Genomic DNA, 21,962 nt, shown 5'->3' on the forward strand with positions numbered 1-21,962 from the left:
AGTGCTTTAAAGGGTCTCCTAGACTCCAGGGTCACCTCACAGGTTTTCACCAGACCCCTAATATCACGAATACAGAGGAGAGAACTGCCCGTGGGTCTATCTGTCATTGAGCTTAGGTGAGTCTGTGCCCTCTTCTTCTTCATCTTTGTCGTCTTTTGCACCGATGAGCCGCTGCCGGGCAAAGTCTTCAAAGATGATGTCATCATCGCTGAGGATGGAAAAAGAATGACTGAATGTGTGGGAAAAAAAAAAAAAAAACATCCAAAATTATGTCCATTTACAAAGTATTGTATCATATGATTTTAGCCAATGTTTCCTTGACAATATAAATACATATATAGATTAGGTAAAGTGTGCTAACAGTCTACATGCACTGCGCTGATACACTACAACCCACCCAGTGTTAATATGGGCATTTATATTCAGTTTTAAGTGCAATTCAAGCTAAATAAGCACAGTAATAGCTGCCCAAGCACATTCAGTGTTTGTACAATTAGTGTTCGGAGACTCCATTAAAAGACTGTGTGTCTGTAAGTTAGTCTCTGAGTAGTGACTATTAGCAAGACATTTTATCAGTCAGCAGGAGGAATAAATACAGACAGTTATAGGTGTATTTTGGGTACAAGATAAGTAACGAATGGATGTTCCAGAGGAAACCTTTGGCACACTACATAAAACAAAAGCATATAAATAATTCAACACAGTGCTTATCTGCTTGTTAATGTGCATGCGAGCGATGGTGTGCATGTGTCTGTGTTTGTGTGTGTGTGTCTGTGTTTGTGTGCGTGTCTGTGTTTGTGTTTGTGTGTGTGTGTGTCACAGGGCAGAAATAAAGGAGAGTGGGGTGGATAATATATTATTGACGAGCCACAAAGTGGCAAATGCATGGGACAACTTCCACAGAAGGTGAAACAAAAGCTCCTTACTTTGTGTCAAACTCTATCAGGTTCGTGTCTATTGGTACCTCGTTCTCTGGAGCTGAGACAAAGAAGAAGAGGAGTAGTCATGGTTGTGCAGGGAGGAACAGGAGTGATAACATTTTGTTTGCTGGGGAATATAATGGGGGGGGGGGGACTCTTTCCATAGCTCTAACATTTTTCAAAAACAAGACATGTAAAAACCTCATTCATAATGTTGTTTTGCATGCACTGAAACAAGTGTCATTTGGATAATTATAAGCTTATCTTATAGGTTAAGGAGTATATCTATATTATTGTGTATATATATACACACATTATTATGGTTTACGACTGCTTTAAGGTTTATGACTGCTTTATGTTATGCATCATGGGAGAGTACTCTTAAAAAAAGTACTCATTTTTCTTAACATCCTTACTATTTGATAAACTGATCAACTGTGCACATTTGTGAACAAGGACAGGTTTTTTTTTTCTGCCGTCTGAATGAGTCATGCGATATCAGTGAAGCTAATTAAGCAACAGCTAAAGAGCCTCAGAGAAAATACCCACCGTCCCTGTAGATTGATTCCTCTATTGGTTTTGGATGCATTAATGTAAAAGGAAGCTCAACAGCCACATCACTGTTAGAAGAACAACACACAAGGATAGGTCACGTCATTATTTGTTCTCACACAGTAGAACATCTTCTCTTTTATCTTTATTTCTTTTCCATGTCGACCACAATGAAGGAAACAAGAGTATAGAGGCACAGAGTGATGTGAAACAGACACGTTGAAACACTCGAGCCTGATTTGTATATTGTCGCTCAGTTAATAGGATGTCTGTATGAGGTAATAAGTATAATCTGGACTGAAAGGCACTGAATTACGTCTAATTGACCAAGGACTGTTTATAAAGTTTCACTGAGTAAAATGTGAAAATGGATTCTATGTAACAGAACTCATAAGTGACTCATAGGTGTGCTGTTCACATGCATGCGCACACGCAGCCATGCATCTTGAAGACAATATATAAAAAAAAAAAAATGGATGATTGTACCTTGAAGCAAGGTCTCCCAAGAGCCTGAAAGAGACGGAACATTAGTTATTTATTGCTCCAGGTAATTGTATTATCCAGTATCCTCCATATAAATTACCAGCTTATTTGATGAAATATACAGGAAAAAAAAGGTCTTTGACTGTGAAAGGCTTTATTAACATACGAATGTTGTTTGAATCACAGTTTTTCTTTAGGTTTTACTGAGAACTCATATGTAAAACAAGTGAATTAAACCAGTTTCGATACTGTAGTTTCAAAGTATTTAAATTTTCGTCCACTGATTCTCATTCTGATTATTCCCACCCATTAGTCTCACTCTTGAGCGATTTGTAAAAATCATCCAGTTAAACTTACCCTCCACGAGACACCACGAGCTTCACTTTGACTTTGTAAGATACGATGATGCCCAGGATTTCCTTATTGGCTCCCTCTCTTAACCTTCATCAGACAAGAAGAGCTGTAAATATCATAGACGCAAAAAGCTCATGGCAAAACCTAGAGAAAAAGAGAAATCCTGATCCGAATTTACTCACAATGTACTTGAAGCTAGATTTGTGTCTTCATGCTTTAGCTTTCCATCAAGGGCTAAGCCACGCTTCTCACGGTTGTTGGCGAGGAAAGGTGTTAGCGTGTATACCTTGCAAAATGTGGCACTTGGAGCCACAATATCACTACAAGATCACACACACACACACACACACACACACACACAGATATACATAAACATACACATTGAGAGGAAATAATCAGTCTTGTTACTTTTCACACATTGCTGTAAGGTACTATTCCATTTGATGGTCATATTTGTATTTATTTATTTATTTATTCATTCATTTATTTATTTATTGGTTGTTTGGTTGTGAGACTTACTCTGACTCCTCTGTGGCTACAGGGCACTTATACTGAGCAGTGTTGAAAAGACAAATATCTGCGTACTGCCGCACTGCAACACACGACAACATCAACATTTTACCCAGGTGCTCTGCACTCACTTGGCATCATTAAACTTCAGGAAAAGGAAATTTAGAACCTGAAATCTTTATCTTCTTCACTGTTTTGTTTGTGTTGTTGGTGACGTGAACGTTCACGCTGATTGGTTCACCGTGGTAGTAGATCTGGAAGGTTACAAAATTGAAACAGATGAGTTTTAATGTATTTTTAGACTAAGGAACAGTACTTAAAATGGTGCTCTGGAACATTCACCTCATTTTTCTGTTTACAGAACAATAAAACTGTATGTCATTGCTGTGTTTTTAAAAAAAAATGGTGAAGAAACAGTTTTTGGTCACTCATTTGTAATGACTCTTCCAGTCCACTAGGTGGGGTTCCTGCTTCTATTTATTTTTTACCCACTGAATCATTGCAGGGATGTTGAACTTCACTGTCATGCAGATTCCAAATAATGGCATCTCTTGTGCTCTCACCTCCTTGTCCAGGGAGGCCTCCAAGTGAAGGGGTTTGTCTGACATGAGGAACTGCCGTGTGGTCTCAGCAGTAGGCTGAGGTCCTGGTTTTTCTGGGGCATACTGGACCTTCCTGATGACCAAACGCACTGAATTCCTAGAGACAGCCAAAAAAAGGCTCATGAAGATTTTTTGTTTCTTTTATTTTGTGTGTGTGTGTGTGTGTTTTACAGAAAGATTTGCTTACGTTCAAACACCAGCATTTTTATTTTTTCCTCCACTTTCCTCCACTTTTCAGACTTTTCTACAGTTGCCATTACTGTACATATCTGTCCTTTGCAATGGTTTACGATAGGACAAAGATAGTGTTGGTGAAACAGATAGACATGAGAGAACATTAGCATCCAAATTTCATCATCTCTTTTTCAAATTAAACTTTTTTTTTTTTTAGAGGGAAAGTATTTTAGACTTTAGTATCTGTGGAAAATCCATTGCCTGTTGGGAAATGATCGGCATATCACATCAAACGGACAGAGCATTAAAAGTCTAAAATAAAATGGATTAACTTCAGAAGCTTATAATGCCCAGCCATAACACAGAAGCACTAACTCATTCTGATATGCAAAACACTTCAGACTCCTCGCTGAATGAGTAATCTTATAAGACTAGCCCTCAAGCACATGCATTTGCTATGCCTCAGCCTGAAGTTTGATGAGGGACATTACTGAGAGTGTAAGGCAGGACACTTGGTCGTATTTGATTATAAGCCAAGGGGACTACACCCTAGCAGTCTCTTTTGAACTGTTTCATGTTTTATTCTAAAAAATCCATCATAAAAAGTTCTGTGCTCGTTTTTATTTAAACTTGAAATCTATTACATGACGATGTTTTCAATCAAGGTTGAAGTCACTGAAGAGCTATTTACCTTTTGTGAATTTTTTCTTCAACATTCTCTGCACAAAAGGCTTTCACTTCAAAGTCCACCCCACAGGCCTTTGTGACAGAAACAGAGGAAAGAAGAAGAGGACATATCCATTTTTTATAGCGAAGAAACACTCATGATCTAAACATCATTTGTGTCAGGTTACACGGCATGCAGCTGTACATAAACCAGGTCTTGATATCCATGCTGACTTCAACCCGAGAAGTCTGCATCAGTGTGTACATGTAGGTGGTTCCAACATAAATTCAGTTACCAAGGATTGCCTAAAAATATCACTTAAAATCTTATTTTCTAATCCTGCTCTGGGAGGGCAATAGCCTCTCTCTCTGCACTACTGCACCTGATTCCGCTCATTAGCTAATTATCAAGCTCATGATTAGCCTAAGCAGGTCTGAAATGAGAAAATATGAGAGATTTAAAATGTGCATTGCCGTGGACTTCCAGAAGCATGATTGCAAAATTCTGTTTCAGAGGGTATCAATAATACAACCACTACCATAGCTACGAATTCTCCTTCTCCTACCAGTACTGCTCCTAAGCACCCAACCGAAGATCATTTTACTTGAACGCAATTAAAGATTTAAAGCTTTTAATAATTGTTAGGAGTGGGGTTAATGATATTCTGAAGATGGTGTATCAAGTTTTAGCTCATGGGACGGAGCACCTTTCCTGTGTCCTCTGGTCCAGGCTGTAACGTGACTGAACAGGGCAGATTTGGAGGAATCTGTTGAAGCAGAATCAGATATGCCTGAATTCAATATGACTGAATCAAAGCGCGTTAAACAAGAAAGATGAAGATCTACTAGGGAAATTCATTGAAGAGCTGGCTCTCTGGATATTAATTTTACCTAATGATTGATTTATTTAACTGATATATGATCTCCATGATACAAGGAGAGATTAAGAATTACCATTACCTCAAAAGTGAAGGGGTAAGCATGCTCTCCAAGTTTTTTGATAAGGCGTTCCTGGAGACGCGTAAGGCTTTTCTTTTCCTCAGGCACAGGGGGAAATGCCTGAATGTTGGCAACGAAAAGGTCTTTCCGAAAAGTCAAGCCAAGAACGTCCAAATCTTCTCGTCCGTAGCGAAAGGCGCATGTTAACGTCACAAACACTGTGAATGAATTATGGAAAGGCCAGAGCAATTACCAACTCAAGGGTATCTAACCGTCTTAATGGGTGATGGTAGAAAAATGACATTGGTTAAATCATCACAATGTATATTTAACTGATGGCCCTTACCCTTTCTCTCCTTCAAGTACTCAGGATCAATTAAAACCACCCCATCTGCAAAATGGATGAGCCAAGATATGTAGCTATTAGAAAGCGCTGACTGTAAAAAAATGTTTCACAGAGAGAATTCTGGCATAGTAGCCAGTTCACCCTGAACCTTTGAATAACAGAAAACAAATTTAAAAACAGCTTCAGTTAAGTCACTATTTTAACCAACTTTCAACTTGGCAAAAAATATATTTTTTGTATGCATGTTATTATATAGATTGTGCATGTGCGTTTTTACAGTCTCCATACCGACAGGCTCCACCAGGTCCACGTGGTCAACAAAGTCCCTCTTACCAAGATACACTGTAAGCTGAGAAAACCAGAAGAATAAGTTTAAGCTGTCAACATTTTCATTTTGATAATGACATTATTTGTCTACAGTGGCAATACACTTGCTAATGTGTTGAGTTTAAACTTAGTGATCCAAACCACATGCTCAGTGTCATGTAATTCTAAGAAAAACACCTGGCTTTCATTAATCAGACATGAACAGTCAACCGCATATTCACAACTGAGCATGACAAGCAAGAGTAATATCAGTCATCAGGATCTACTCTGTTTGTCGTTGGTGTGTATTCCTACGTTATGTCTGCAATCTGTAAGGACCTTGGTAAAGCCCTAGAGATGGCTCTCACAGAGCCTTGGAAGATAAGAGTCTCTGAATCTCGGTCATGTGATTCCTCTTTCTCATTCCACCCACGCGTGCTGCATCCTGCTCAGGGACCAATGCAGACACCCCCGCTGCCGGCCGACGTATAGACTCACAGAAAGCAATATCGCTGATTGCGGAATCTGGTCCTCTGTGTGCGCGGCTGATACAATGACCACGGCAAAGTCCCTCGGCTTCGTTTTGAATCGGCACACGCACGTCCTCTGATTCTCACACGCCAGCCTGACGCTAACAGGCCGCAACACTCGTTTTTCGACATTCAGGTTTGAATTCAGTCGTAATAACCAGAGAGTGGTTTTGAAATCACCACAGGAACGTTTAATTTCAATATCGCCTAGCTGTGTTATTATTGTTGTATTACTCAATTGATTGCTGTCTGAACAGTCTGATCCGTTTTAGATTTAAAAAAAAAAAAAAAAAAAGTCACATGGGAAACATACTGACAACCTCTCAGATAAACTTCATACATCTCTTTACTCTTAAACTCCGCCGAAGAAGTCAGACAGCAAAACTTTCTTGGTTGATCATGAAACCATAAAAAAAAAAATATTGCTAACCTTTCCATTGGGACTCGCCTTCTTGAACACCCTGAAGAACAAAGAGAAAGAGAGAGAGAGAGAGAGAGAGAGAGAGAGAGAGAGAAACTGTTGTGAAAAGGAAGATGAAAGACTGTTTTACACTTTCTCAAATGTGTCCTTTCTGACGGCTGCACCTCAAAGGATTTCCTGTGGCATTTGGTGCCATTGTTCCCATCAGGAAACTAGAATACATGAAAATGCTATTCTTCAAAGAACACAGCTAGTGGACTATTCCTTTTGATGGTAGCATGAACAGATAAATAAGTTATATAGAGTATCCTTGCCAGCGTAAAGTAATGACGTGTCCTATTTATTACCTTGACTTATTGCATCAGCCTCAGACGAAGCAGTGTAACTTCAGGCCTCAGGGATAATGAACTAGCCAATGAGGGTTTTCTCAATGGCACAGATTGACTGCTACAACGGCATATCACAAATCTATGATCACATTGTCCAGAGCTACTGTCATTACGTTCAATGACAAGGCCCCAGTAAACAACCCTCAGTTGTAAATTAATGTATAAATCACATCAATGGGCAGACAAGGTATGTGGTTTTGTAAGCTACACTCAAAAAGGACAAATGACTGAGATGCAAAAAAAAAAAAGAAAAGATAGGGAAAAGGAAAAAAACCTGCTTATATATATTTCCAAGTTTTCTGTGAGTGTATATATATATATATATATATATATATATATATATGTGTGTGTGTGTGTGTGTGTGTTTTTAAATGTGAGAATATTTCATCTGTGAGATGAAAGGTTTGCCTCTTGCTTTGCAGTTTCTGTCTCGCTTCACTTTTCAAGTTTGTGTCATAAACCGTGGCCAGAGGCATGACAAACGGTAATGAGAACTCACTTCCAGTAGAAAGGCAACATAGGCTCTCTTTAGCACCGGAGTGTGGCCAAAAATGTTTAAACCTCAAGCCAGAAAAATCGGATGTCAGGAAATATACACATATAAACATACATACTGTATAGTCATACGCATATACATAATACACATCATTTTAACATATGGAAAGGATTCACAAAAAAAAAAAAAAAAACAAAAAAAACAAAGAGAGAGAGACAGGTATGAGCATACCAAAAGACATTTATTACCGCGGAAACATTACCAACCGTTCAGAAGTGGGACAACCCTAGAAGTGATTGAACTCAGATCAACTCTATTAAAGATTAGAGGACTAAGACCAAGGTTCCTACAAACAAGCAAACAAGTCTGTTCTGGGCCACCAGTCAAAAACAACAGAGGGCATAGTGAGACATACTGGAGCACAGCATTCCAGGCAGGCATGCCCGTTATTAAATAGAGCATTCAAAAACAGTGTGTGTGCCACTCCGTTCTGCCCCCTACCCATCCCATTAATATGAGAACAGCTTGCCTTGGATTTTCAGAGATCTGTATGTGGCAAGCCAAGCCCCTAACTCCTACAGATATCGGTTCAAACAGCGAGGCAGAACGTGGAACATTTACTAGCTGATGCCGCATAACACTCATTCAAGTGCTATGATTTGCAAGTGGCCATTCTGTATATTGTGGGGAGCCATTTTGGCTCTAGGTAATGGCTTTAGCTGCAATTACCCTACCTCCCTATCCACTCGACCTTAATGTTGCCATAAATTAGCCATGGCGTGTCAGCCAGTCCCACTGGGCTCTAGCAAACCCTTTCAACGTCGTCTCCTTTTTCAAAGTGTCTTCATTAATGGAGATAACTGATTAACGAGAAGTGCTTTCCTTTCCTTAGTAATACTAAAATCAAGTGAAGACTGCGATATCTCGGCTGTTTTAACATAAAAAAAAGAAAGAAAGAAAGAAAGAAAGAAACCACAGCGCTATTACGGTGGATCGCAATGCCCATCAAGCTGTTTACTTCATGAAAATGTACAGTTTCACTGGATGCACCTTGTGGCTTTTTGTTGATTTAGAACAGCATTACATAATCAACGTTCTCAGATGTTAGAGCCGCGTATTTTGTAGCTGGATATGTCGCTATAAGACTCGTGATTTCATTATTAGCTTTTTCAGGCTGTACAACTGACAGAAGGCAAAAAAAAAAAAAAATTCTTTTATAGCAGATGACTAAGATTCCTTCTTCCTCTGCTGGTAAGTAGACAGATATCACGCGTTCTTAAACAACTGTGTGACTGGATTGGATGTCGCAGTTCTCGGGTGTGACCGCGTGGCATTTGAGAAGTCTAAAAGACTTGGCAACTTCATCAGTCACGCTACTTCGCATAAATATAAAATTAGATAGATCTTAATGCTTGACCCCAGCCATCGTTAAGTGTAATTTGTATTCTGTCATGTCCTGGTGTAATATAGCGTATTAGGAAAATGAACAGGCAGTTAATATCATGCACAAATGAACATAAGACTAATCCTTGGGAAAAACTCCATCTCAGCTCTCTCTTTTTTGGGGCTTTTCAACAGATGACTAAAACATATAGTGGTGGGAATATTAATCCAGGAGTCACATTGGGTTGCATGCAGGCTTTCATGTCATCAGACATTGATATTTTCAAGAGAATGTTGTATATGTAAAATGTTAATGAGGACTTCAGCTCATTATTGTGATTACATTTATCTTTTTCAATTGAAAAAAAGACACAATGGTTGACTGCCTCTTACTGTACGATTCAAAACTTTAAAAAATATTCATGTAATATGAATTAAAAAATGATTACATGGCTCTACTGTTTGTGTGTTGATAATAAAATTGATTTTGAGACAATTATAAAACCAGAAGGCTCTGTTTGTTGATGTCAGAGTTGATATTCTGTTTATGGTTATGGTTTATGATTTACAATGTATCTTTCTTCTGTGTTTAATGTTCTGAGACACATAAGTAGGTCTACGAACAAGTTGATAATTATGTTTGAGTGTTTGGACCAATGAGTCCGAGGAATATACAGAACATCTTTAGTGCAGCCCTGAAATCACTTCTACCCCTTTGCCTGAAGGATGGAGTAACAGCAAAACGTGCACACAGCCACTGTCTGCTTTTTCATTTTTATTTTGTCAGTTTTTTTAGAGTATAGAGAAACAGTTTTTCAATCACAGGTGGGCAACTCTTTAGAACAGACATGATATCATATCAGTTTTTCATGTCAGTTTTTCAACACGCGGGGGTAGAAATCCAAGAGTGGACAGAACAATTTCATGCTCGCTATTGACTTGATTCAATCTTATTTAAGTTTTATAATTTCCCATGATGCTCCCGTTTTTTTGTCATGTTACCATGGAGCTGTTGGAACCGTGTCAGTGAGGAGAGAAAAAAAAAAATTGCTTGAGTCAAGAAAGCATCTGCATTCGGTGAAAGAGTGTCCCCTTTTAAAAATATGGTTGACATGGCAACAACTTGTGGCTTTTGCCATTTAGTGCTGCTGCGCTAATTACAATAATCTCTTTGGTATGCAAATGACTTTATTTCAGCACTGACTTTGTAGCGCTCTCTTACAGTCAGTTAACATCATGCAGTACTCAGAGATACTCTGAGAGTCAGAAAACGGCAAGAAACTCTAATTTATAGAGCTGATATATAAAGCTCTGCCTCCATAAAACAATTCATAGTTAATAATTTAGCAGCCTGGTCCCGAAGCAATCACTATAACATTTTGATCACTCAAAATGTATTATTTCTGCAAAATAATAATAACAACATCAGCAACAACAACATTCCATAAATCAAAACTGAAATGAATAATAGAAACACACACTGACTCTCTCTCTCTCTCTCTCTCTCTCCCTCTCTCTCTCTGTGAAAGAAAGATGAATTAATTCTGTGCCTTCGTACACCAGATGTGCTATGGTGAGGTTAGGAATCTTGCATAATTTCGTTCTCGATTTACACTCTGGAGTCAAAGCCAGGAACCAAAACCATGATGAGTCACATCCCATAATGCAACACATCTGTTAGTCTGTAGCGAGTCAGCAACCATACGCGTCCTCCGAGTCCCAGATGTTAAATTCCATAAGCACCTGGGAGACGACTATGCCTTTCAGCAGGTCTCTCTCTCTCTCTCTCTCTCTCTCTCTGTGGTATAATATCACTGCCGTATCCGACTCAGCGCAGCGTTGGAGTGGTAGCCCTCATCATCTGCCACTGACAGAAACACTTAGCCTGACAATGGCTCTAATGACCAATGCTAAACACACTGCTGTGAGATCACCCAGGCCACTTACAGTAATTACCCCAGGTGAGGCAGCCCCTGCCTCTGTACTGGGCTGTACTGGCAAAGCAGTTCTACACTACACAGTCAGATCAATAGCAAATGACACTGCTTTGTAATATCACCTGCACAATCCAGCTATTGATTGAGCAGGATGGAGGTGGGGGTTGGGGGGCCGGGGGGGCGGGGGGGTGGAAGGCATAGAGAGTGAGACAGTAGGAACACAGTAATGATTAAAGTTTTTTTTTTTAATTAGCACACTTTTCGTCTTTGGCTTTGAACTCCAGAAATGGCAGGATGTGATACGATAGGGCAAGTCTTCACCATAATTCTCACAATGAATAAAAAGTCTAACTTAGCTATGTCCTTACGTACAATTTCTCTTATAATCAAGCTGTGTCAAATGGCTTGGCAGAAAAAAAAAAAAATATATATATATATATAACACGATTCACCTGTAATAATGCAAAACCTGTCAGCTGTGAACTTTCTGAGCTTTCTATCTTAACATCGAGACAGACTGTGCTGTGAATAACAATCACAAACTGTTCCCCTCGCAAAGCGTGAGACAATCAGAAGTATTGCCGATCAATACGAAAGTCAAATCTGTGTTCCGCTAAGACTGTGTGTGTAGTGAAGGACTAGACAACACAGCCTCATAACATAACATTCATCTTTTATGAGCCCACATGTTTGACTATATATATATATATTGTCTCTTCCTGAGCTCTGGCTAGCATTGAATGAATTATGAATTATCCCATTAGTTGAACAAATGACTCAGTCTTGCTTGCAAGCTCTAAATGACCTGGGATGGAGAAAATTGGGTTTGGGGATACTTTGCCATCAGTCAAATGTCTTTCATTTCCTCACGAAAGACGAAAACTGAAGGCAAGACGTTCCCTGCAAATCAGCAAAAGATTTTCTTTATTTTGTTTTATGTATTTATTTATTCGGGGTTTTTTTTTATGATTTTCTCCTTAGGAAAACAAAGTTGAATGTAATTGGCAGGAAACATGATATTTTGGAGGGCCAGTCTCATTTACTGAATTCAAAAGAACGCTTAAGCGAAATAAATAAATAAATAAATAAATAAATAAATAAAAAGAACTTGAGAGTGAAATAAACCCGTAAAAAAAAAAAAAAAGCCAATTAGTCAGACGAGAGAGACAAAAAAAAAAAAAAAAAAAAAAGACAAGAAATCTCATGGTTTCGACCTCCTTTCACAGTACTCTTTGTATGGAAAACCACAAGCAGTAGCTACTTGTGTTGACACTATAACAAAATATTAGGAAATGGAAAACATTGTCTGATAAGGTCCATAAGAGAATATGTGCTCTTGTGGGAGGCATATGTTCAAATGTTCTGTTTATGGATGCACATCAAAGAAGCGCGTGTATGTCTTAGCAACTCTACCCCCCCCCCCCACCCCGCCTCTCTCTCTCTCTCTCTCTCTCTCTGACCCACATTCTGCTTCATTTGAATAAGGCACTGCAGAGAATTTCCCTTTGTAAAGACTAAGGCAGACAGATCTTCAAAGCATTACCCACAAACTCCATTTTATAGCCTTCTGTCACACAAGGCAAAAAAAACCAAAACAAAACAACAACAACAACAAAAAGACAACCTACTCTCCCAGCTCATAGTTCCAGATTGTCTTGCTGAGGATGCAGTGAACCAGCAGTATTCTGACGAAATTTGACTCTAAATTAAATGTCAACTCAAACAATATTGCATTTGATTTTGGAGTCATTTCCTTTGATCAGGACTGCTCATATTACAGATGATTAAATGTGGGTTAAAATCATATCTGGTTGTTTACTTCAAACTGTTTAATATTTATGTGGACTCTGAAGCTCAGGTTACTGCCTGTACCCATTCATATAGCCAAATTGTATAATTACAACAATCATTCATACGAAAAAAAAAAAAGAAAGAAAGAAAGAAAAAAATTGCAACCCTTTTTCCTTTCTAAACTGAAAGTATTCGTCAAACCTTTTCGTCAATGTTAACATCCTCTCTGCCAAAATATTTTAATTTGTAAATGCTCTGTAATTGACTACATGCAGAAACTAAAGTGCTCGTGTGTCATATCACTGCTCAGCAATCTCTAAAGCTTTCAAAAACCCATTACACATGACAGCATTAACATGTCACAGGAAATGCTCTCATTAAATTCAACCTGAGAGAGAGAGAGAGAGAGAGACAGAGAGAGAGACTCCAGGAAGCTCTCAGCTCTATAGTGTTTCTCTCTCTCTCTCTCTCTCTCTCTCTCTCGCCCCCCTCTCTCTAGGTTTTAATAGCCTGAGCACATACAGTAAGTGAATTCAAAGAGTGTGTATGAATTTTTAAATAAGTGGATGCTGGAGAAATGTGTAAGCTCTCTCTCTCTCTCTCTCTCTCTCTCTGTCAAACTTCTATGGCTGAATCAGCACCATTGCTGCTTGACTCCTCAATCTCATAGCTTGTAACTATTTTACTGCTCCCATACACCATTTAGCTCCTGCCCACCTTCTAAAACCAGTGAAACCTAATGGAGAAGAAGAAGAAGAAACACAGCTGTTTCTCTCACTTTACATACATATCGTCCATATTATAATGTCATCATCACCTATGATTGATCAATGCAAAGAAGTTCAGCCCTGTATTGATTTTTTTTTTCTTAAGGCTTATTGAATAATATTATGCAGAGACAGAGAGGAGAGAAGAGAAGAGATTGTGTAACTTTAGTCCAGGAGAGACACTGGAGAATCTTTTTTTTTTTTTTTTTGCATAATTCCTCAAAACCCCTGGAAGAATTATTCCATATTCCACCCTCCTAACCCCACCCCAAATCCATATCAATGCACTTACGCACAACCACACAAAATCATTTCTATATGTTTTGTATAAACCAGATGCTGCTCATCAAACACTCATCATGGTTGGTGGTGGTTGTTAACCCAATAGAAGAGAGAGAGAGAGAGAGGAAGAGAGAGAGAGAGAGAGAGAGAGAGAGAGAGAGAGAGAGAGAGGATGTGTAGTCTGGGAAAACAAAGCTGAGGAAGCGAGAAATGAAGCAGGTGGGGGTAGCGGTGGGTGTGGGTGAGGTGGGGGTGAACGAGGGACAGAGGAAGTGGAGAAAGAGAGGATGGAGGGATGACTGGCTCTCTCTGTTCACCACCCAGAGCATGCCTGCCATCTCTCCGTCCGTCATTGCCCGCGCGTGCGCCACGCATGTGAGACGAGTCTTCGCTTCACTTTTTTCTTTTTTTTTGTCCTCGGTGGAATTTCAATGTTCGTCACGGCCACAGCGGCAAGGAGAGAGAAGAGCTGCCTGTGCACGGGGTGGGGGGGTGGAGGGGGGGGGGGCAGTGATCCGTGAGGAAAGTACACCGACAACACTCCGCTCCGACAACACTCCGCTCCGCTTATCAAATAAAACTCACAGCCATCCGCATGTAGGGAGTCCCGGAACAGCAATGTGAGCTGTTTCTTTTTTTTTTCTTTTCCTTTCTCTCAGTCATTATCTGTCTCATGCTCTTACAAATACTGAGACCACGCAGACATACAAGACCACAGAAGATGCTCTAAGAGGATAATGACCAAGTATCTAGGGTTCGTTCTCATTGTTATCTCATCTCGAAATAACATCCTTTATCCGGCGTAGGGTCAAAACTTCATTATTACTGAAATGTAGGTTAAGATGCTCATACGAGCACCAAATAAAATCCATTTAAATACTGCCTATTTGGGACCAGCCTCTGCCGTATTTTTAGGTTGTACCTATTACTACAAAAAAAAAAGAACTAGGTGACATTTTGAGACTAGGATAGCTTGAACACTTCCAATTCCTGCAAGGTTTTGTTCTAACCAAGGTTTGTGACAAGGTTTTGTTCTAACCTGAATCTACTACAAAGCGCCTGGAAAACTTGCATTTGCTGATGTGTTTGTGGAGTTGGTGGGGGGGGGGGGGGGTGTCTGTTTACATTACAGCCCTCAAGCAGAGGAGCTGAAGAAGGGAGTTTTAAGGAAACCCCTTCCTCTCTTCTTTGCTCTTTCTCTTTCTCTCCGGGGAGAAAGGTGGGGTGACATACGGAGGAAGAGAGGACCCGCTCTGTTGGCAGCGGCTTGAGACGGTCCTGCCGTGGCGATGGATTTTCCTTGCTGTTATGTCAGAGGCTTTCAGCCGGAATCGATAAATGAATTCAGGGCTCTTAACCAACAACCATTGAGCCATCTGAGCTCTGAGACAAGCTGAGACAAACACACACGCACGCACACACACACACACACACACACACATATCCAACAACCCCTCAGACAAACACTTCTGGTTGAACCGCAAACAGCGGCGCCAGGTGTATACCAAATTAAGACCATTTGTACTCTGACTAGATAGTTACAACCCACCATCTAAAAGCTGTGTTAGCGACAAGCTAAAGACTCCCATTTAGACTCATATTAATGTCCGTTGCATAAGGCTGCTGTGACAAGCGTGTGAATGAGAGTGAGTGATAACGGTTTGGCAGAGAATGTGCCTGGGAGACTGCACTATGTCATTTAATTCGAACCTCTTGACCTTTCCACATCTGTGTACTCACTCAGACTGTAAGCTTTCAGAGAAAAAGCCTTGATAAGCAATAATATACAACGAATTCAATTATCTGAATGATTACAACATTAAATTGCTTTGCAAGAAAAAAAAAATGAGTTTGTGTGTGTGCAGCGTGTTTTTGAGACACAGAGAGAGAGAGAGAGAGAGAGAGGGAGGGTGTGTTGGAGTATATTTATGTGTTTGTGTGAGTGTGTGTGTGCGTATGTGCGTATGTGTGTGTGTGTGTGTGAGAGAGAGAGAAAGAGAGAGAGGGAGAGAGAGAGAGAAGCCTACATGTGAACGTGTGAACTGAGGTGTGGGGGTCAGCACACGGGTTGAGACAAACGTTGTGAGACCACTAAGTGTGATCGCTGCTACCACATGACAAATCATTTGGCTTCATCCTGAGAAAGACGTCAGGGGTCAGTTAAATATATCTCTGAGAGTGACAGCTCGGACAGCCAAATTGCAGGGTGTGTTATCATAGTGTGTCTGAGTCCTGTGTAGACAGCCTCTCTCACAGGGACTTCTACCTCAGGCACATCCAGTCGAGAGTCGTTATTAAGGTAAAATGAAGGGGTTTTTTTTGCATTTCGGGGCTTCTATGAGCCTCATAAGGGAGTTGGTTTGCAGTCATAAACAAGGAGGGCAGAATTACGCCATCAAACAATTTTAGTGAGTCATAACCTCGCTGGTATTCCCACCCTTTTGTATGTTCACACTGGATGATAATAATACAAAATTGATGTCTTAAGGCTTTCAAAAGGTTTTTGTTTGTTTGTTTTTTGTTATGTTTTGTTTTGGGGTTTTTTTTTTGCATAAAATGGAATATGTCTATACCGTCTAGTGGTGTTATAGTACCCGACTTTTTTATTTTTTTAAACTGAGGGACAGAGCGTATAAACAGACTGTTTTGGTCAGACACTGCAGCAGGGAGGTAGAGGAAACAGCTGGGTTTAATAGGACCTTTACTGTCGTGTAAAATATGTCGCAATATTCAGCACAGCACATTTAAACCCACTTAGCACGACACACATAAAAGTTCCACATACGCAGTGTCTTTCACCCTGCCCGTCCAGCAAATTAGACATTCTATTAGTTTTCTCACAGAGAGAGAGAGAGAGAGAGAGACAGCACAGCCTTGGTTCCAGAGCACTGTAAGATAAATTTGCTGTACTGGAAGTTCATTTGCATTGTATTGAAAGGTGGTGAGGTGTAACAGAGGGAGGGGAGAGAGAAGGGCTGTGCTGTCCCCATAGAACACTCATTAGAAGCCTCGACAGATGTGTCACATCATCTTTTCTCTCTGAAAGTCTTGCGCGCACACACACACATAAACACACGCACACACACATGCACGCGTGCACGAACGCATGCACACACACACACACACACACACACACAATCACACACTTACTCCCTCTCTCTCACACACATACACACACACAGACACAGGGGCACCCTAAACAAGCGTGTAACAGCTTGTGGGACCATTTGCTCTTGTCACTTTTAAGTCTCCTGCATATTTAACAGACTTTGCCGTTCTTTGGGGACTCGGGGGAAAAAAAAAACGAATAAATGAATTTTTGGGAAAAACAGATTTGAGAGACGTGACAAATCTTTTGTCACTGAGCAGTATGGTACTTCTCAAACTCGACGGCCCCCCTCTGGGGTGCCAGTCTGTCTCAGTGTCTGTGCATTTGGGCGTCTGTCCAGATCAGTCCTCTGACTGACGTTGATTGTGGGTTTAATCACATTATGGGACTGAGAGACATTTCAAATGAAACACAAGTGGGATTTCGCCGTAAAGGATTTCCTTCGGTTTTTTACGGCGTTGGAGAGGCCATCACACCTACTACCTGATTCTCCATTAGATGTAAAAGCTGTCAGGCCTTTGGCAGGCTGTCTTTATATTGATATGCTACATCAGTTGCTTCGCTGCCACAAACTTTCATGGCTGGGATGGAGAAAGAGTTGTCATGGAGTTTGAGTTGATGGCGAATCTGGCAGTTTTTGGAAATATCTTTCCACACGTTAAATTCCGAACTCAGTCTCAGATTCCGTGACTGATTACTAAGATAAAGCAACTCGTAAAAATAATAATAATGATAATAATAAGCCTCTTAGAATTGTTATGAATATATCTGAGGAATGTTGGAAGGATGGTATGTTTTGAGATTAGATATAGTTCCCATCAAAGGAAAGCAGTGAGGCGGGAGAAAAACACATTCCAGAATGTCCCATTCCCAGTCTTGATGTCCGATCAAATCCAGACGGTACGGGGACGGTGTACCGCCAGTCATCTGGTGAAGTTAATCCAGCCCAACCCACCGTTCACCTCAGAGGGTTTATGAGATTTATCCACATTAGCAAACAGAAGTCTCAACTCTGTCACGGTCACACACACACACACACACACACACACACACACACACATACACATATACACACTCCTCAACAAGATGCACGCCGTCTTACAACTCAACCCAAATGAGGGGTGAATCATGCGCTATTTTCAGCACATGCCGTGTCTACTAAGACACCCATTGGAGGTCTGCATTCAGGTTTGACTGAATGACATAGGAAACCAGTAATGCTGGGGGGAGCACACACTGACAGGCTCAAAATCAGAAAAACAACTTCTGATGGTAAACTACTATGTGGCATAAGATCAAAATGACTGGACTTATGTGGCAAGTCCAGAATCCCTGTAATAGGTAATGAATAGATTTGCTTTGTGAGAGGTCTCTGCGATTCTTTACGAAAGCCAGCTCCATTAGTACTGACATAAAATAATAATGAAAAAAAAAACCCAAAAAACATTTTTTCCTCGTTGTCATTATAAACCAGATGCTCAGGGAAATAAAGATGCTGTTCCTGCTTAGCGTCTTTGTGCTATATTTGCACTGTCAGCCGAAGTGACAGCTCGGATTGTGAGAACATGCGTATTAAGCTATATTTCGGCACAGGCAGTCTTACAGTTGGCAGAGAAGGAGTCTTTCAGTAGTCACTGTGGGTTTAAGCACCTTGACGTGATGTTCAGCCATCCAGATGAAAGCAACAGACTGCCCCCAGCTAAACGTCACACCATCTCTCTCTCTCTCTCTCTCTCTCTCTCTCTCTTGCTCTCTCTCTACTCTCGCTTTCTGTCTCATTCCTTGCAGAATCTCCTCACACTTGAACAAACTGAAATCTGACCCTGAATAACCATATGCACAGAAAAGACTCAACTCCAGTACATTCTCATCGGCCCCCTAAATTGACTAATTAGCCAGCTCTCGAGTGTTTAGCAAAAGTGAGCAGAATTCCTTTCTGTTTTCATCCAACATGGTTGTTTGGGAGAAAAAGAAAAAAAAAAAGAATAATAACATATATTTTCCTCTAAACTTATTTCTGTCTAAGATCACCAAACTGATGAGAATGTGTTTGTTAAATAACACCAGTAGACAACATCAGTGACACTGAACAGAGTAAACCTATGAGTTCTGAGAGGTAAAGAATATCAGTCGAAGATGTGTCAAGTGAAGTATTGATGAATTGGTCATAAAAAAAAAACCAAAAAACAAATCTGTTCACCTTTCTTGAAGGTCCACTGTAAAGAACTCCTCCACCATAAGACAGAGTCAATGGATACCATGGTGTCTCCTACAAAGGCTTCTCTACCCTCAAAGGCATTGGCTGTTGCTAAAGCCTGTAAAGTGTCTATCACTGTAAGGGTCTGCAATAATGCATTTAGGCCATAGTATGCTCAGCTAATTCCCGTTTTGATTCAAAGGTTTAAAGAGTGCACTGTTAAAATGCTATGACATCTGTCAAATGTCACTGGAAGAGCAGCAGCCAAAACACCACAGGTTAACACTGTCACCCTCTAAATTCCTCCCCCAGGGAGAGGCACGGGGGGTGGGGAGCAAGAGAGAGAGAGAGAGAGAGAGAGAGAGAGAGAGAGAGAGACAGACGGACAGACAGAGGGAGAGAGAGGCAGAGAGAAAGAGAAAGAGAGAGAGAGAGAGAGAGAGAGAGAGAGAGAGGGACAGACAGACAGACAGACAGAGAGAGTGAGAGACAGAGAGAAAGAGAAAGAGACAGAGACAGAGACAGAGACAGGGGAGAGTAGAAAAAATTTACTTATGTGAACAGTGGGGAGAGTGGGTAACACTCTTCCATATATAAAGCTCTCCTACAGCACACTGCTGTTATGCCTGGAGTGCAGTAGATTTACTGAGCTAGACATACAAAGGTCCTGAAGTCATACACAACCTTTAGCATTACAACTACAGGGGCATTGCTGGGGAGACACACTGTCGCTCTCTCTCTCTCTCTCTCTCTCTCTCACACACACACACACACATACACACCATACACTATACAGCAGCACTAGAAATACAGCATACAGACATATCTCAGCTGATCAGTTTCACACCTCAGTCATACACTAAGCAGCAAGAAGCAACAATCAGACAGACAGAGGCAGAGAGAGAGAGAGAGAGAGAGAGAGAGAGAGAGGAGAGAGCGAGAGAGAGAGGGGGGGGAATACATACAACAGTCCATAATGTTTCCCAGCCTTTCAGTTCTCTCTACACTGCTAATCCAGATGAAAACATCACTTACCTCGTGCCCTTATCACCCATCGCAAGGATCTGTCCACGGCACGCTCTTTGCTTTTCTCTCACGGTGCTAGAAGAGAGAGGGGAACAGAACGAGAGAGAGAGAGAGAGAGAGAGAGAGAGAGAGAGAGAGAGAGAGAGAGAGAGAAGGAGAGAGAGAGGGAAAGAGAAAAATTCACTTATACGAACAGTCAGGCTCCGTGATTTAGCTCGCCAGTTAGCAGTCTGTGTGTCGACTGTGGTTCTCTTTCCAGCTGAGATAGATTATAGAAACATCTCTGACAGTCCCTGCCAGAAAAAAAAAAGAAAAAGAGAAAGAAAAAGAAAAAGAAAAAGAATGCTCCTGGAAAAAAAAAATACACAAGCTGAAGCTGGCAAAAATCCTTTCCTTGTCTGTTCAATGTCTGGAAGCTTCTCTCTCTCTCTCTCTTTTGTCTCTCTCTTTCTCCCTCTCTCTCTCTCTCTCTGCTCCTCTCCCTGTTCAGCGTTGTGTTGTTGAATTTTTGGTGGACAAAATCCTGAGGGGAATATCCTGAATGTGAAGAGCCCAGCGTTAGAGTTCCTGCATGAAGCTTGGTCTCTGTCTCTCACTACAGCCCTGTCAGTCTCCCTCTCTCTCTCTCTCTCTCTCCCTCCCTCCCTCTCTCCCTTCTTCCCTCCCTCCCTCTCTCGCTCTCTCTCTCTCTTTTTCTCTCTCCCTCCCTCCCTTCCTCTCTCTCTCTCTCTCTTTCTCTCTCTCTCCCTCCCTCCCTTCCGCTCTCACTCTTTCTCTCCCTTTCTCTCTCTCTCTCTCTCTCTCTCTCTCTCTCACACACACACACACAGATACACACAGTCTCTCCGTCTCACTCTCACACACACACACACACACACAAACATACACTTGCTGTCTTTTTCTCTTTTCCCCGACCAGTGTGAAGATGTACGCGTTTTCAAGAGTGGTTTCTCGTCTCAAACATCGAGGCATGGCTTACGCCCGGTTCTCTGTGTCCTGCCACGGCTGAGGGGGACACTGGGAGGCATGCAAAATTCCCTCACTGCATAGTGGGTTCTCTGGGGGGGGGGGGGGATAATCACGCAGGAGGGGGCAAAAGAAGGGGCATTATTTATGTCCTTTCCTTTACGTCAGTCATGCTGTCCTGCAGTTATGGTTTTGGGCCTCCCTTAGCAGAGAATCAAACCACTGTCAAAGAGGGAGGTGTGGAGAGGGGGGGGGGGGGGGGGGGGGGGGGGGGGGGCTGGGGGCTGCTTACCACAAACAGACACATATACGCACAAACACACATTCATACAAATCCACACTGTACTGACTGCTTTTACGGATATTTGAAATCAACAATCAACATACAAAGGCTACATGGCATTTGGGGGAAAGAACTGTCTAAACTGACTCTTATTAAACTTGCCCGTGGCTATTTGCAGAGGGACCCCTTACGTATTGGAAGATGAAGTGTGTGGGTGTGTAAATTATACACCTCATCCTTTGCTAAACATTATAACATTTATCAAATGTTAAATCTGAATTATTAAATGAGTGTTTCTTACAAAGCATAACGTGCAGTAACTCAAACTCTCCACTGGAAAAAAAAAAAAAATAAATAACAACCTCAGATTTTAGATTGTTAACCTATTTTTTAACAACCTAAAGCCAGAAAGCACAATAAAAAATAAAAAAAATGTAAAAACGATTCAAACATAGCAGAAGTGAGATAACTGAGATAGAATTTCAAGTCTTCATAGAGACTTTGAAATTTATTTACTTCTTCATTTTATTTAT

General features: G+C 40.9%; 1 protein-coding gene across 1 annotated transcript; it reads right to left on the reverse strand.

Annotated features, from left to right (window-relative positions):
• Positions 1-41: 41 nt before the first annotated feature.
• Positions 42-20,266, reverse strand: arrb1 (arrestin, beta 1). The gene is made up of 16 exons (XM_030776371.1): positions 20,190-20,266; positions 6,813-6,843; positions 5,835-5,895; positions 5,547-5,591; positions 5,222-5,418; positions 4,969-5,028; positions 4,287-4,354; positions 3,383-3,518; positions 2,989-3,073; positions 2,829-2,901; positions 2,492-2,629; positions 2,313-2,396; positions 1,959-1,982; positions 1,470-1,540; positions 927-978; positions 42-208 (listed from the first exon to the last, which is right to left on the reverse strand). Exons 1-16 carry the CDS (start codon positions 20,207-20,209, stop codon positions 97-99), a joined length of 1,257 nt encoding a protein of 418 aa, XP_030632231.1. The 5' UTR covers positions 20,210-20,266; the 3' UTR covers positions 42-96.
• Positions 20,267-21,962: the final 1,696 nt, after the last annotated feature.

Source organism: Chanos chanos, chromosome 6, assembly GCF_902362185.1.
Source record: "Chanos chanos chromosome 6, fChaCha1.1, whole genome shotgun sequence".
In the NCBI taxonomy this organism is placed as follows: domain Eukaryota; kingdom Metazoa; phylum Chordata; class Actinopteri; order Gonorynchiformes; family Chanidae; genus Chanos; species Chanos chanos.